This window comes from Sphaeramia orbicularis, chromosome 12 (assembly GCF_902148855.1).
Source record: "Sphaeramia orbicularis chromosome 12, fSphaOr1.1, whole genome shotgun sequence".
Taxonomy (NCBI): Eukaryota; Metazoa; Chordata; class Actinopteri; order Kurtiformes; family Apogonidae; genus Sphaeramia; species Sphaeramia orbicularis.
Window position 1 is genome coordinate 50,226,623 of NC_043968.1, and position 16,156 is coordinate 50,242,778.

General features: G+C 41.4%; 1 protein-coding gene across 1 annotated transcript; it reads left to right on the forward strand.

Annotated features, from left to right (window-relative positions):
• Window positions 1-11,191: 11,191 nt before the first annotated feature.
• On the forward strand, window positions 11,192-13,905 carry snrpd3l (small nuclear ribonucleoprotein D3 polypeptide, like). The gene is made up of 4 exons (XM_030151106.1): window positions 11,192-11,335; window positions 12,081-12,210; window positions 12,511-12,703; window positions 13,681-13,905. The coding sequence occupies exons 2-4, from the start codon at window positions 12,085-12,087 to the stop codon at window positions 13,743-13,745; spliced, it is 384 nt and encodes a 127-aa protein (XP_030006966.1). The 5' UTR covers window positions 11,192-11,335; window positions 12,081-12,084; the 3' UTR covers window positions 13,746-13,905.
• Window positions 13,906-16,156: the final 2,251 nt, after the last annotated feature.

The following is a 16,156-nucleotide window of genomic DNA, read 5'->3' on the forward strand; positions in this document are numbered from 1 at the left end:
CTTGACATAACATGTGGGATAGAGCCAGCAATTAACGGCCCAATGGTGTTCAAATGTTGCATCAACAACACTGGTGACTCCCTGCACACTGGTTGTTCAAAGCGTTTCATGTCTGAAAATATGCTTGCGCAGATTGCCAGAGAAATATGTGAAGGCAGGATGGAACCCCATGTACGGCAGGCATCACAGGCAAAGAAGCTGATGGACTTTGGAGATCCGAACCAAGCCCTCGACCTAATTTGGCCACACTACACAAAGCAAAACAAGAGAGAAATGATTAGGAATTAGGTGACAAAGATCTCATTTTGTCATTGCTGTTGTCAAAATACAGTGCACCTCATAGTGGCAGCATTAAAGACACTGGACTCCAGTTTTTCTATCACTACTGGAGTCAAACACAAATGCATGTATACAAGACCTTATGACAGAAAACGGACTCAACAGTATGTTTTGATGATTATTTAAGAGCTGCAGAGAGAATTCCCTTTGAGTGAATTTCCCTCCACTCTGGTGTTCTAAGGAAACAAATTTACTTTGAGGGCAGTCGTTGCTTTCCAGGGAGGCTTGACCCAGGATGCTCTTGGACATCATGTATCTGTGAGATGGATGAAGACCTAGGAAGTGGAGTGATACTCTCATTGGCTGGTGTTCTGTGACGCTGCACATTGATTGGTTGATGTTCTGTGATGCTGCGCTCTCATTGGCTGACATTCTGTGACGCTGCGCTCTCATTGGCTGGCGTTCTGTGACGCTCCGCTCTCATTGGCTGGCGTGCTGTGACACTATGCTCTCATTGGCAGGTGTTCTGTGACGCTGCACATTGATTGGTTGATGTTCTGTGACGCTACGCTCTGACTGGTTGATGTTCTGTTACACTGTGCTCTCATTGGCTGACATTCTGTGACGCTGTGCTCTCATTGGCTGGCATTCTGTGACACTGCGTTCTCATTGGCTGGCGTTGCGTGGCGCTGCAGTCACATTGGCTGGTGTTCTTTGATGCTGCGCTCTCATTGGCTGGCGTTCTGTGACGCTGCACACTGATTGGTTGACGTTCTGTGACGCTGCGCTCTCATTGGCTGACATTCTGTGACACTGCGCTCTCATTGGCTGACCTTCTGTGACGCTGCGCTCTCATTGGCTGGCGTTCTGTGACGCTGCGCTCTCATTTGCTGACGTTCTGTGACACTGTGCTCTCATTGGTTGACATTCTATGATGCTGCACTCTCATTGGCTGACGTTCTGTGACGCTACTCTCTGATTGGTTGATGTTCTGTGACGCTGCGCTCCCATTAGCTGGCGTTTTGTGATGTTGTGCTCTCATTGGCTGGCATTGTGTGATGCTACGCCCTCATTGGCTTCTCAAAACAAATAAATGAATGAATGAAAAAAAGCCTGTTTTGTTTAAAATCATTGCTTCCTGGTGCTTTTTAAGGCTAAAAACTCAAGAAAGACTGTGCTAGGTAATTTGCACATGTCCATGTTCCTGTGACTTTAACCCTTTCGTGTATGAATTATGAGAACCTTAGTTGAGGGTTTTTTTTTTGTTTGTTTGTTTTTTTGAGTGTTTTTATTCCTCCTTAGGCATGAAAAAAACAATGAGATTGAGGTTTTTTTCATAGATTTACAAAAATGTCCACTCAGCCACACCATGAATTTTATTCTTGAAGCAAAGAAACATGTATTTAAAACCCAATATCATAAAGTGATACGAAAACAGTGAAATGAAACCATGTTTAATGCAGCTAATCTGATGTTTTCTCACATTTTAACGTATCCTAATACTAGTTATTACTCACTTCATGGAGATAATATGCAAAAAATAACAATTAACAATTGATTTCCACTCAAGAACCAATCAAGAACAGCAAAGTTACAGTAATGGTATGAATTGCAGTTTATGAGATGATGCATAAGTGTCCACTGTGTTGGTTGATATGGAACTAAAACAACTAAACCCATGAATTTACAAGAGAACAGCTGTAGAATAGCTGTCCACTGTAGTGACCACTATGCATGAAAGGGTTAATAAAAGAAGCCTCAAATCATCACAATTTTCACCGCAATTTTTTGGAAAAGCTGCGGCAAAATCAGGCATTTTAGGATGCAACAATCAAAAAAAAAAAATCCCTTGAAATCCTGGAGGGACTGATTATCTCACCTGACATAAAGTAGACAGGAAAAACAAAATACAGCATCTGTGCTCACTGAATACACAAGCCACAACCTCTGGATTTTTCCTCTGTTTTTCATGGTTCTCGTCATGTAATTGTCTTTTGTGAATCTCCTTGAGGGCATTTGTGAATTTTGAGGAAATTCAAAGTTTGTGTTTTGAACTGGTCCTTTTTTTACACGTTGACATTGAGTGCTGTCATCAGACAGGTTTGGCCACAGTGCAGGATCACCACCAACAACTGGAGGACCTTCCTTTGTTGATGATTCAGGTGCAGGTGAGGTAGAGGGGGTGGGAATAACTGGAGTTCTCTCAGTTGTTTGGAAAGTGCTGGTTGGGACATCCTCTTGGGTTTCCCCAAAGGACTCCACATGATCTACATTGAATAAGATAATAATGGTCAGCCTCATAATTAAAATTTAAATAATCCAAATCATACATTATATTATACTAGATAAATACTTTATTAATCCGAAATTAAGAATTGCTTTGTTGCAGCAGCGTTAACTGCAGTAAGAAATGGAAGAATGATAGAACACACAAAAAAGAATAAAAAATACACCCAATAAAAGATAAATAATTAATAAATAACACACATACTTTCATCTCTGGAGGTTGTGGTGTCTTTGTGAGAAAACACAGCCAGGAATCTAAGCAAAGCACCTGATGAAAAAAGGGTAACACTCATGTAGGGCAGTAGTTGAATATCAGGATTGTTAATTAGTTTGGTATTTACAAAAAATTACTGATACATCATACGACCACATATATAGATGAAACTAATAGAACTAGTAATGGCAGATTGTCCTGTAAGTTCCACTATCAAGACAGTTTTAGCAATCAAAACATGACATTTTATTAGTTATACTTTTTTTTTTCCTTTTGTTCAGACAAGGTATAGTTTTTTAGATGTTACCTGCTTGACAGTTTTGACTGTGACTCCAGTCTTCCTCCAGGAATCCTGGCTCCAACTATCCACCTGTTGAAGTGTCCTTGGAGCAAGACACTGAACCCTACATTGCTCCCAGTAGGGCCTGGCAGCACCCTGCATGGCAGCAGCTGCCCACTGGTGTATGGATGTGTGTGTGAATGGGTGAATGTGAGGAATTGTAAAGCGCTTTGGGCACCATGAAGGTGTAGAAAATGTGCTGTATAAGTTCAGTCCATTTACCATTTAACCCTTTCATGCATAGTGGTCACTACAGTGGACAGCTGTTCTACAATGTAATTTAACCTGAACTTCTATAACAGTACCTGCATAATATATGCATGAGTGAATATAAAGGCAAGGACATAAAATGTTATTAATGTTTAACCCATAAAGACCCAGTGCTTTTTTTATGGCAGTTCCCAAATGATTTTTTCCTCTCTATTTAACCTTTCTTAAGTATTTATCACCATTTATTATTATATCATCCTCTGTATTTAGCATTTTTTCATTGTGAAGTTGGTATTTTCCTATATTTAATCTGTTGATCATGTTGCTGTTCATTAAAGCTCAGAGTAAATTCAAAGGTTATTAAATCAGAAACAGCGAAAACAGAAAAAAGTGACTTTTTCAGCAAATTTATTATTAATCAAGTGTCTCCATCCACTGTCATTGATTCAACTCCATGGGTTTTACTGGTTAATCAATGTTGTAGAAGATGACAGTGTTTCCAATGGTAACTACGGAGCCTCTGAACATCCAAATGGGTCATATCTGATGACCATGAACAGATGAAGAACTGTATTTTACAATAATTATTTACATTTTCATGGAGTTAAAAAATGTCCACTCAGCTGGACATTTTTTAACTCCATGAAAAAAAGGTTAAAAAAAAATTGCATTTTTTGCATTTTTTCATGCCTAAAGAGGAATAAAAACACTCCAGAAAAAATATTGACTTAGGTTCTCATAATTCATGCATGAAAGGGTTAATATAAAAAATGGTAATAGGCTACATCACAGAGAAAATTCTCCGCAATACATTGTATGTCTTAAAGGCATGTCTTAAAGGGTTTAAAATGTTTCTGTAATCAGTCCTTGTGTTTATCCTGATGTGTAGAAGATGAGCTCCTTAAGTGATGAGGAACTAAATCCACAATCATCCCACTGTGCAGACCAGGTCATCTAAATGTGGACCCTGTGTACAATGGTATTTAAATTCACATCCATGGTGGTCATTGAGTTTTTGCATGGATTTGAATGTTTTTCCTGTAACTGAGACAAACAATCCCATGCACCTTCATACTTTTACTCTACTACATTTGTCTGACAGCTTTAGTTAAAAGTTTCATTTATGATAAACTAAGGATCAAGTCTGCCTTTATGAGATAAAACATGCTCCTCCTTGTTAAGATAAACCCTATGGATGTAATGGTGCTAGTACAGGCACAGAATCCAAAAGCAGAACTCAGAGGCAAGATGTAAAGTTCAAAAGATTTTAGTCACACACAGGTGTAAGAAAAATATTAATGATAAAATCTTGAGGATAATAGGTGGTACTGCCATCAGCCGTTGAACCGTGTAGGCTGGGTCTCCCTCAATAAGGCGTGGAGGAGGTGGAGGTTGGGTAGGCGGGACCAGGTGACTCTCCTTAACAGGTTTGACTTGGCTCACGTGAAAAGTGGGATGGATCCTCATAGACCTTGGTAACTTAAGACATACAGAGACAGGATTAATAACTTTCGAGATGGGGAATGGGCCTACAAACCTGGGTGCCAGCTTGCGATTCTCCATCCTTAGGGGAAGATGCCTGGCCGACAACCAGACCCGCTGATCCGGATGGTAAACAGGTGCCGGGATCCTATGACGGTCCGCCGCGGTCTTGTAACGGCCCGACGCCTTCATCAGAGCCTGCCTGGCCTGAGACCAGGTCCTCTTACATCTGTGGATCAGAGCCAAAGCCGAAGGAACGCCCACCTCCTTCTCCAATGAAGGAAATAGAGGCGGCTGATAACCATACACAATGTGAAAGGGTGACAAACCAGATGAAGCACTGGGCAGAGAGTTGTGAGAAAACTCCACCCACAACAGGTGACGACTCCAGGAGGCGGGGTTTTGGGAAGCCAGCACACGGAGCCCCACCTCCAGGACCTGATTGAGTCTCTCCGTTTGGCCGTTGGTCTGTGGATGAAAGCCAGAGGACAGACTGACAGAGGCACCAATGAGAGAACAAAAAGCCTTCCAGAATTTAGCAATAAACTGAGGCCCCCTATCGGAAACAATGTCTCTAGGGAAACCATGAAGTCGACAAACATGTTGCAACAGCGCCTCTGCAGTCTCCTTGGCAGACGGGAGTTTAGGCAGGGGAATAAAATGTACCATCTTAGAAAAACGGTCCACCACCGTGAGTACAGCCGTGTTACCATTCGACGGAGGCAAACCAGTTACAAAATCCAAAGCGATGTCCGACCAGGGTCTCCTAGGGACAGGTAGCGGATGCAGCTGTCCCATCGGCGCCTTGTTAGATGCCTTACAAGCCGCACAGACAGGACATGCGGCCACATATTCATTCACGTCCCTCTCCATGGCGGGCCACCAAAAACGCTGTCTAATCAAAAACAGGGTTCTTCTCACACCCGGATGACACGCCATCTTAGAGGTGTGGCCCCACTGGATCACCTGAGAACGGATACGAGGAGGAACAAACAGGCGGTCTGGCGGTACGCCATCCGGAACTTCACAGTTATTAAGGGCCTCAATGACCAGCTTCTCTACACCCCATTGAAAAGCCCCCACCATACAAGAACTGGGCAAAATAGGTTCAGGCTCAGAGACAGGCTCTTCAGGGGAGAACACTCTGGACAGTGCGTCTGGCTTACCATTCTTGGAGCCTGGACGATAGGATAGGGTGAAGTTAAAACGTGTGAAAAATAGTGCCCACCTGGCCTGCCGGGAGTTGAGGCATTTAGCCGAACGTAGGTACTCCAGGTTCTTATGGTCGGTCCAGATTAGAAACAGCACTTCTGTCCCCTCCAGCCAGTGACGCCATTCCTCCAAGGCCACCTTAATGGCTAAAAGTTCACGGTTGCCTATGTCATAGTTCCTCTCGGCGGGCGATAGTCTTCTGGATAGGAAGGCACAGGGGTGAAGCCTATTATCAGCTGGCGAGCGCTGAGAGATGACCGCCCCCACCCCCAAATCGGAGGCATCGACTTCCACCACAAACTGTAGAGCAGGACCAGGAACAGACAGGATGGGAGCGGAAGAGAAGGCCCTCTTAAGGCGATTAAACGCTCTGTCAGCCTCGGGGCTCCACCTGAACGCAGACTTAGAAGAAGTGAGAGAGTGCAGGGGGGCAGCCACACTGCTGAACCCCCGAATAAACTTCCTATAAAAATTAGCAAAACCTAAGAATCTCTGAACGTCTCTCCGGGAAGCTGGAGTAGGCCATTCTCTCACCGCACTGACCTTTTCTGGGTCCATCTGGACACTCCCCTCCAAGATGATGAACCCCAAAAAAGAGACCGTAGACTGATGGAACTCGCACTTCTCCGCTTTGACATACAGCTGATTGTCGAGGAGCCTCTGGAGCACCTGACGCACATGTTGAACATGCGTGGTCTCGTCTGGGGAAAAAAAATCAAAATGTCGTCCAGATAGACAAACACAAAAACATTCAACATGTCTCTGAGAACGTCATTGACAAGGGCCTGAAAGACAGCAGGGGCATTGGTCAGGCCAAAAGGCATCACCAGATACTCATAGTGTCCACTAGGGGTGTTAAAAGCTGTCTTCCATTCATCCCCTTCTCTGATTCTAACCAAGTGATAAGCATTACGAAGATCCAACTTGGAAAATATTTTAGCCCCATGCAAAAGTTCAAAAGCTGAGGACATCAGCGGTAATGGATATCGGTTACGAACTGTGATGTCATTTAGCCCCCGATAATCAATGCATGGCCTAAGAGTCTTATCTTTCTTGTCAACAAAAAAGAACCCTGCTCCTGCAGGCGACGAAGAGGGTCTGATTAACCCAGCTGCCAGAGACTCGTCGATGTACTTTTTCATGGCCAAATTTTCAGGACCAGATAGAGAATATAATCTCCCCTTAGGTGGAGAAGTACCCGGGCGTAAGTCAATGGCGCAGTCATACGAACGGTGAGGAGGTAAGGCCGTCGCCTTGGATTTGCTAAATACCTCCTTTAAATCATGGTAACACAGGGGTACTTTCTCCAGAGCAGGAAACTCCTTATCCTCTCCTACAGGTGCACTAACCGGGGCTACGGAGATCTGCGGAGTCTTGGGGGAGTATACAGGTAATTTAATAAATTTACAGCGAGTCTCACAATCTTTTCCCCAAGAATAAACCCCCCGGTGCCCCAATCAATAAATGGCTCATGTATCTGAAGCCACGGGTAACCCAGGATGAGGGGCTGGGGCTCAGAATCGTAGACATGAAAACAGATACTCTCCGTGTGTCCATCAGAAAACTGGACTGAGACAGGATCGGTACAGTGGGTTATCCGGCAAATCACGTGGTCATCCAGGGCCCGGGCCTCCAACGGACGTTGAACCGGAGTCAAACCGAGTCCCAACTTCTGTACCAGGTTCCGGTCCATAAGATTAGCGTCGGACCCGGAATCGATCAGAACGGGGTGCTGGAGAGACAAAGAATCAGAGCAGAGGAGAACCACAGGAAACGGACGGGAAACAGTGGATAAACATACAGTTCTGCTCAACAGTGACCCCTCACCAGTCTTGCCCTCGGACTTTAGTGGGCAATTGCTTACTCTATGACCTCCTTGTCCACAGTACAGACAGAGGCCCCTGGTCAGGCGACGTCGGCGTTCTTCAGCTGAGATGTGGGTACGGCCCAGTTGCATAGGCTCCTCCTTAACCCCGCCCGTCTCAGCGACAGGGGTGCGAACTGCCTCCCGACCGAGCCCCTTGCTGGACGGAGAGCGAACCACAGACTCCTCTGTCTGCCATACTGACTCCTGATCAGCGACCCGAATGGCCTCAGCGATGACGTCGTCAAGGGAGTGGAGCTGTTGGCGGAGCGCCATCTCCCGGCCCACGGAACGGCTTAGCCCGGTCAAAAAAGCAGTGATCAGAGCCTGGTTGTTCCACCCTGACTCCACCGCTAGTGAACGAAAAGCACTAACATACTGCCTGATAGTCTGATCTCCCTGTCTCAGCCTCATCAGCTGATGCCCAGCGAATTGTCCCCGTACTGGATGGTCATAGACCCTCTTAAGTTCAGCCACTAGTGATGGAAAAGACTGAACTGCGGGGGAATTCTGCTCAAAAAGAGCGTTGAAATAACTCAGAGGGGGTCCCTCTAACAGACTGGCCACATAGGCTATTTTAACAGAGTCTTTGGAAAAACGAACGGGCTGAGAATCAAAAATGAGCTGGAGTTGAGTGAAAAAATCTCGACAGGTATCGGGATTACCTGAGTACTTAGACGGCGCCGGAATGTTAGGCTCAGCCGAGTCTCTAACTGGCGAACTGGTGGCCTGGTTCTCGCCTGACGCGGCTGCCGCCGCAGCCTGGGTACGGGAGAGCTGGGAGACCTGCGTGGCTAACAGAGTCATCCTATCCACCAGGGAGTGTAGCGTCTCTTCATGTCCTCCCAACCTGTGCGCCTGGGACTGGATAGCCTCCCTGACCTGAATGAGCTCTGCTGGATTCATTTTGTGGCCAGTTTGTACTGTAATGGCGCTAGTACAGGCACAGAATCCAAAAGCAGAACTCAGAGGCAAGATGTAAAGTTCAAAAGATTTATTAGTCACACACAGGTGTAAGAAAAATATTAATGACAAAATCTTGAGGATAATAGGTGGTAATTTCCTCTTCGAATCAGTCCTCCGGACCGAGAACGACAACCTGTCTCCCCGTGTGGTTAGCGGGGTCTTTTTCCCGACTGGGGAAAAGCAAAGGGAGGTCAGGGACGGAAACAGGTCATACACAGGTAAGCTATTAATCAGGCGACAGGACATAAGGGAAAGGCAAAAACTCACGTACCAAAAATCAGGCAAGGCGATCAGAACCAGGAATCAGATGAGGCAGAAAAACCGACAGGGAGCAAGCAGAAGGCAAAACCAGGTAAGCAAAAACGGGTCCAAAAACAGGAATCCAAAAACAGACAGACAAGATCAGAACGCTGGTAAGTACTGCAAGAGTAGCAAACTGGCGTCTGACAGGGGGAAGAGACAGGGTTTAAATACACAAAAGGGAGGGAAGACAACTAGACACAGGTGGAGCAAATCAGGGCGGAGACAGGTAATCAGGTGAAAGGTGAGAACGATCAGGGAACAGGAAGTAAAGACAACAGACAAGACACATGAGGGGAAACTTAACAAAATAAAACAGGAAGTGACAAACAAACATAAAAGACAGACAAAACCAGACTAACGTCTGGCTGCAGGCATGACAATGGAAACCTCTTGGATTAGCTGGAGAATGTATAGTCATTTAGTTTATTGAGAGTTCTGAGTGCTGAGAGTTCTCCTAAATCCTGATGTTACTGGCAAAATCAAAACATGAATCTGAAAAAATGGTCTTTATACTGTGTGTCCATTTCTGTGACACAAGTATATGGAGACACCCTTACCCCATAACCAAATCAAGTCACTGGTTCACAATGGAGCATTATCAGTGGCACAGATAAAACATCTTTGAATTGGACTGGACAGACCTACAACCAGTTGGAGCAATGACACATGGGACGTCAAACTAGGTTGTACACTGTCAGACAAAGGGGAAGACATCTTCCTGATGAATCAAGAGACTCACGTACAGTATTTTAAGTTTTTATTTATTTATTTTGAGGAAAGTACTAGGGGCGCACCACACTGAGAATGTTGTCAGTCATTTTTTTCATAACCCCAATTTTTTTTTTTTTTTTTTTTTAAAGTAGGCACGCTTTGTAAAATGTAAAATAAAGGCCATATTTTAAACACAACTGGTCATAAAAAGCATATCAAATGTTTAACCCAAGAAAATATACTCTGTTACAATAAAAATAAGATCATTTTAAATTTGATGACAGAAACAAGTTTTCAAGCGGTTGTATTTCTGGCAATACAAAAATCCACTGGCATGAGTTTCATTTATATTTCAATCATATTAAATGCTATATAATGATAAGACCATATTTTGGAGAATTTAAAAATCATATGTGGCCTATAATGCATGCATTTGCTTACACTGGCTGATAGGTGGCAGTTTGTTTGATTAACTGATTGACTAATCATTCATTTTGAGCATGTTAAAAAAAAAAAATCACAAAAGAACTAAATCATGTATAATATTTACAAAGGAGAGTAGATACATATACACATATACATCTACACATGTGCATACATAACATATACTACTCTACATATATTAGCTCAAACAGGAGTGGGAAGAAATACAACGTATTTATACCCACCCCCACTCCATAGTTATATCTTGCTTAGCATTTTTGTTTATTTGTTTCTGACTCTATATTGATAATGGTGAAATAAACATAAGGAAATGAGACAGGAAGTTAACATAAATGTCCTTCATACACACATTAAGAGCTTGGAGACAGTTTTATCCTTTTTGCTCATCACATGACTTTCAGCCAAAAGTTACATTACATGTTCTTTATTTTTATACTTGTAGACATGTTTCTGAAGAATATTTCCCAAAATACTGATCAACTTGCCGAGAAATTTAATGTGGAGATAATAATTACGAGATAGTTCTCTTGTTAATTCAGAAAAACAGAACCAATTTTTTATATTTTCATAGTCTATGTGATCACAGTGTGTTTGTTCTGTGAGGTGTAACACTTTTTAATATGAAAACGGAACTTCCTACATTTACTGTCAACAACACTGCTCATATTTGAAAGAGTAGATGGATTATTTTGCTGCTGCTGAGATAATTATCTCATAATGACGAGAAACGGCTCTATGGGAAAAAAAAAAAAAAAAAAAAAAAAAAAAAATTGGCTCTGTTTGGACGAGATAATTATCCCGTTAATTCAAAAAAACACAGCCGAGCTTGGTCGTGGTTTTAAAATACAAGACCCACAATCCACTGCGTCGCAGAACCGGAAGTACTTAGTTGAACTGTTGTGGCATTGTGGGAAGGCGGAAAAAGGCTCAAAAAACGTACGGGAAAGCGACGAGTGCACGTTGGACATTCAGACAAGAAGAATAATCAACCACAAAGACATCGTTTTCTTTACACGGAATAAAGGTAAGGATTGTTGCATATTCCGCAGAAGTGGCGTTATTCGTCAGATTATCCACCAGTTATGTTCAGTTAGGTTTGCTTGCGCTCATTCATTCTATTTCACAACATGGCTCCGTCTGTTTGCTGAAGTCTAGACTTCAGTTCGTTTAAAAATATTCTCAGCATTAATTTTTAAAGACGAGTTAAGCTTTGGTGTTAATATGTAGTTAACACTAATTATTGAAAAAAAATTTAGTATACCCTTCACCAATCACGATTAATGGGTGTATTATTGAATCATATAGGATTAGCTTAATGTAGCTAATTTAGCTAGCGGGTTTCATGAATTTGGTTTCGTCAAGGTTTCGAGATTAGCCTTTCAGCAAAGCCTTTCACTATTTTGTAGCTTTGGAAATGCTACATTTTATGTTCAACAGCGAATGATGACATTCTGCTTTAAATCCATTAATTGTGTAATTGTAGGCAGTGTTGTGTGATGTGCTCTTTAAAGGTTCAGTCGACATCAAACCTTTTCATAAACAGTGCTGAATATTTCGAGAAGTGGTTTTCATCAACTTTGCACAAACCCCAAGTTAATAAAACTACCTAATGGGATGAAAATACTCTGACAAGGTATACTCATACTAAAAGAAACTTAAGCACATTGTTACACTTTAATGGTATTTGACTGTTTATGTCCTGCTATTGCCTAATGCTCTCTGAGTCAGTGTATGTGTTAACATGCTTTTGTGTTTCTTTGGACGGTCAGAAAAATGTCCATCGGCGTACCCATCAAGGTCCTGCATGAAGCAGAGGGGCACATTGTGACCTGTGAGACCAACACTGGAGAAGTGTACAGAGGCAAACTGATTGAGGCTGAGGACAACATGAACTGCCAGGTTGGTTCACAGTAATGACCATAAAATAGTCTTATTTGATGCCTTTAATGGGCTCATTGGGATGCAAGGTTGTACCTTTTTTACAAGGTCAGTATTTTAATTATTTGTGCTGAGGCTTTATTTTTTGTTAAGTTTATGTCAATGCTGAATGAGTAATTATAAATGTATTTGTTCATTGGGAATTGAGTGAAAGTGGTTTTTTGTCATCTTGTTAATTAAATAGCTGTAACATTTGGTTCTGCATGAGTTAAGCCCTTAAATATAAGATTCAGATGAGATTTGTTTCCTCTGTCCTCACAGATGTCCAACATCACAGTGACTTACCGTGATGGGAGGGTGGCACAGTTGGAGCAGGTGTACATTCGCGGCAGCAAGATCCGCTTTTTGATTCTACCTGACATGTTAAAGAATGCTCCTATGTTGAAGAGTATGAAAAACAAGAACCAGGGGTCGGGAGCAGGACGGGGCAAGGCTGCTATTCTCAAAGCACAGGGTGAGTGGCTTTCACTTGTACATTGTCATTTCCTCCAGTCAATTTAAATGTACTGTTCTTCTTATTCAGTTTTTATAGAGCTTCTCGGCCTTGCTGCTTTAGCAACTTCATTATGTGCAGTTGAACTGGAGGTTTACATTTCTGTTTTCATTGTGTGTGTGTGTGTGTGTGTGTGTGTGTGTGTGTATATATAGTTGACGTAAGTGTGGGGATGGAAACTACTTGGTTTGTATAGTATAGTTTTAATTTCAGCTTTATTTGTTTTTAACCAATTTTAACTTTTTCATCAGCTTTTGTTAGATTGTTTTTTTTTCTTAAGTCTTTTTTTTTTTTAAAGCAATATGGGTTATTTCCAAGGTAGTGAGACTCAAATGGCAGAGAAAGTGTTGTTTAATATTGAAAATGATTCCAAATAGGACTCCCTGACCTCTTTCTGCCAAGACACCAGGGAGTGCTGCCATCTGCTTGTATCAAAAAAGCCCAGCTAAAATTGCAAGATAATTTCTTATCCACCCAAAATAATCAGTTTATGTATGAAATAAATGATGAAAGATGACAATGGAAAAAAATGTCTTTATTCTTAAAGGCAATTAAAAAACAATACAATTTGAATTGGTCCCCGATTTTTATAAGCCATTTATTTATTTATTTTCAGTTAATGAAACTGTTTTTTCTCTCCTGGATACTGTAATTTCTTTAATGATTATTATCTTTGCCAGAAGCATTTAATTTCCCTAGAGCTGTCTGAGCATAAGATAATTATCTCGTACATTATAACTTTATGAGGACACAAAATCGATAACACTGCACAGTTATATTCTGAACTGCACCAGTGGAGATTTATCTTTTAAAAGACACTTCAACAGATGGGAACCAGTGATTATCTGTAATTGTGGGATAATTACTACAGGTCATGTTTCATTGTTGCATCATTCTGACCTTTCAAAATAACATTTTTCCCTTGTGTATCTCTACAGTGGCTGCACGGGGTCGAGGCCGTGGAGGAATGGGAAGAGGCAACATCTTCCAGAAGAGACGATAACTGCTCTGGATTTAAGAGTGTTGCATTGTATAGTCCTTTTTGTTTTTAACATGCTTTTCTTCCTTGGATTGGATATCTTGGGTATTGTTTTCAATCTCATGCTTTGCAGTTTATTGTTAATTTCATTTTTTATGAAAATAAACACTTCAAATTGATGTGCTACTTTTCAGTTCAATTTGTAATTTTGTTTCACTGTGAACCACATTTATTTGTAAGATTTAAGTTTATTGATAGATTATTGACATGGTTGGCAGTCTTGCTAAAATATCTTGGTGTGTGGTGGAACTTTCAATTGTATAAACACTTCATTGGTAGGAGTTTGGCATTCACTTGTACCTTCTGTGGTGTTCAAAGTACTTTACATTATCTTATGCTTTATAATGGTGGAATAAGATTGTAGATTAATTAAAAGTACCAAAGCAGCAATGTTAACCATATTACAAGTGATATTCATCCAAGTGAAATCTTACATGGGTACAGAAGTGTCAGCAATGTATAATGTAAGTAAATTCTAATACAATTTAAGAACATTTATTGGAATTAAATCATGAGAAATCGTTTGGAGATGATAACTCAGGTGTCTGAAACGTGAACCTGATGAAGCAGGAAGCAGCAAAAAAGCTTGAAAACCACTTAATATCCATCTGTGAAAGCTTATATTACTGCGTAAATCTTTATCTTACAGCTAAGATATTACATAGATGTAGCGGAGTGAAAGGTGGTATTTTTACCAATCAAATTTCCCCCTAGATCCATGCATTTTCGTCATCTGTAGGGGACGAGTTTAACAGCTTTACTTTAAAAAAAATAAAAAATGCTGTTCACTGCAGTGGACATTCCATAAGAAAATAATGTGCACTGAACAAAAATATAAATGCAACACTTGTTTTTTCTCCCATTTTTCATGAGCTGAACTCAAAGATCAAAAACTTTTTCTGTGTACACACAAGGTTTATTTCTCAAATATTGTTCATAAATCTGTCTAAATTTGTGTTCGTGAACACTTCTCCTTTGCTGAGATAATCCATCCACCTCTCAGGTGTGGCATATCAACATGCTGATTAGACAGCATGATTATTGCACAGGCTGGCCACAATAAAAGGCCACTCTAAAATGTGCAGTTTTGTCACACAGCACAATGCCACAGATGTCACAAGTTTTGAGGGAATGTCCACCATAGCTTTTGCCTATGAATTGAATGTTCATTTCTCTACCATAAGCCATCTCCAAAGGTGTTTCAGAGAATTCATGAAGAAGACTGCGTGGGGAAAATGGTGGTCACACCAAATACTGACTGGTTTTCGGACCCCCCTGGACCACCCAATACAGTAAAAGTGCACATTTTAGAGTGGCCTTTTATTGTGGCCAGCCTAAGGCACATCTGTGCAATCAGCATGCTGATATGCCACACCTGTGAGGTGGATGGATTATCTCAGCAAAGGAGTAGTGCTCATTATGAAAACGTCATGCCAGCTAAAATGCCACCACCAGCCTGAATCAAAATCGAAAATTGAGTTTTTAGAGGAAAAAAATCAGGATTTTATTTTTGGCCAAAATCGTGCAGCCCTACTATATATCCGCAGACTGTATCACTCATTGGATAAAGCATAAAGCTCATTGTTTGCACACATCTGTATTATGGTATTATCAAGTTTTCTTCTTTCAACTAAAACTCATATTATTTTGACAGTCAGTGGACCATTTCCTGTACATAATTGTAAGAATGTATTCCAGAGACCGGTTGGATGTATTGCCAGATTCTCTGAAACACCTTTGGAGACGATTTATGGTAGAGAAATGAACATTTACTTCACAACCAACAGTTCTGGTGGACATTCCTGCTGTTAGCATAACTATTGCACATTCCCTCAACACTTGCAATATCTGTGGCATTGTGCTGTGTGATAAAACTGCACGTTTTAGAGTGACCTTTTATTGTGGCCAGCCTAAGGCACACCTGTGGAATAATCCTGCTGTCTGATCAGCATCTTGATATGCCACACCTGTGAGGTGGATGGATTATCTCAGCAAAGGACAAAGGAGAAGTGCTCACTAACACAGAATTAGACAAATTTAGGAACAATATTTGAGAGAAATAGGCCTTTTGTGTACAGAGAAAAAGTTTTAGATTGTTGAGTTCAGCTCATGAAATATGGGAGCAAAAACAAAAGTGTTGCATTTATATTTTTGTTCGGTTTATCTTAAAAACTTGCATCTTGGTGGTTCCAATCAAGGCAACTGTTTAATATAAAAAAAGCCAACACTTTATTTCCTGGGTCTCGGGGTGGTATATTCACTTGCGAATAGAAATCGGCATAAAAATTAAATATTAACTCACAGCCACCTCAAATTGGTACCTGGGTAATTCTGTTTTATAGTTAGGTTTGCGTGTTGAAGTCAGTGTGCTACTT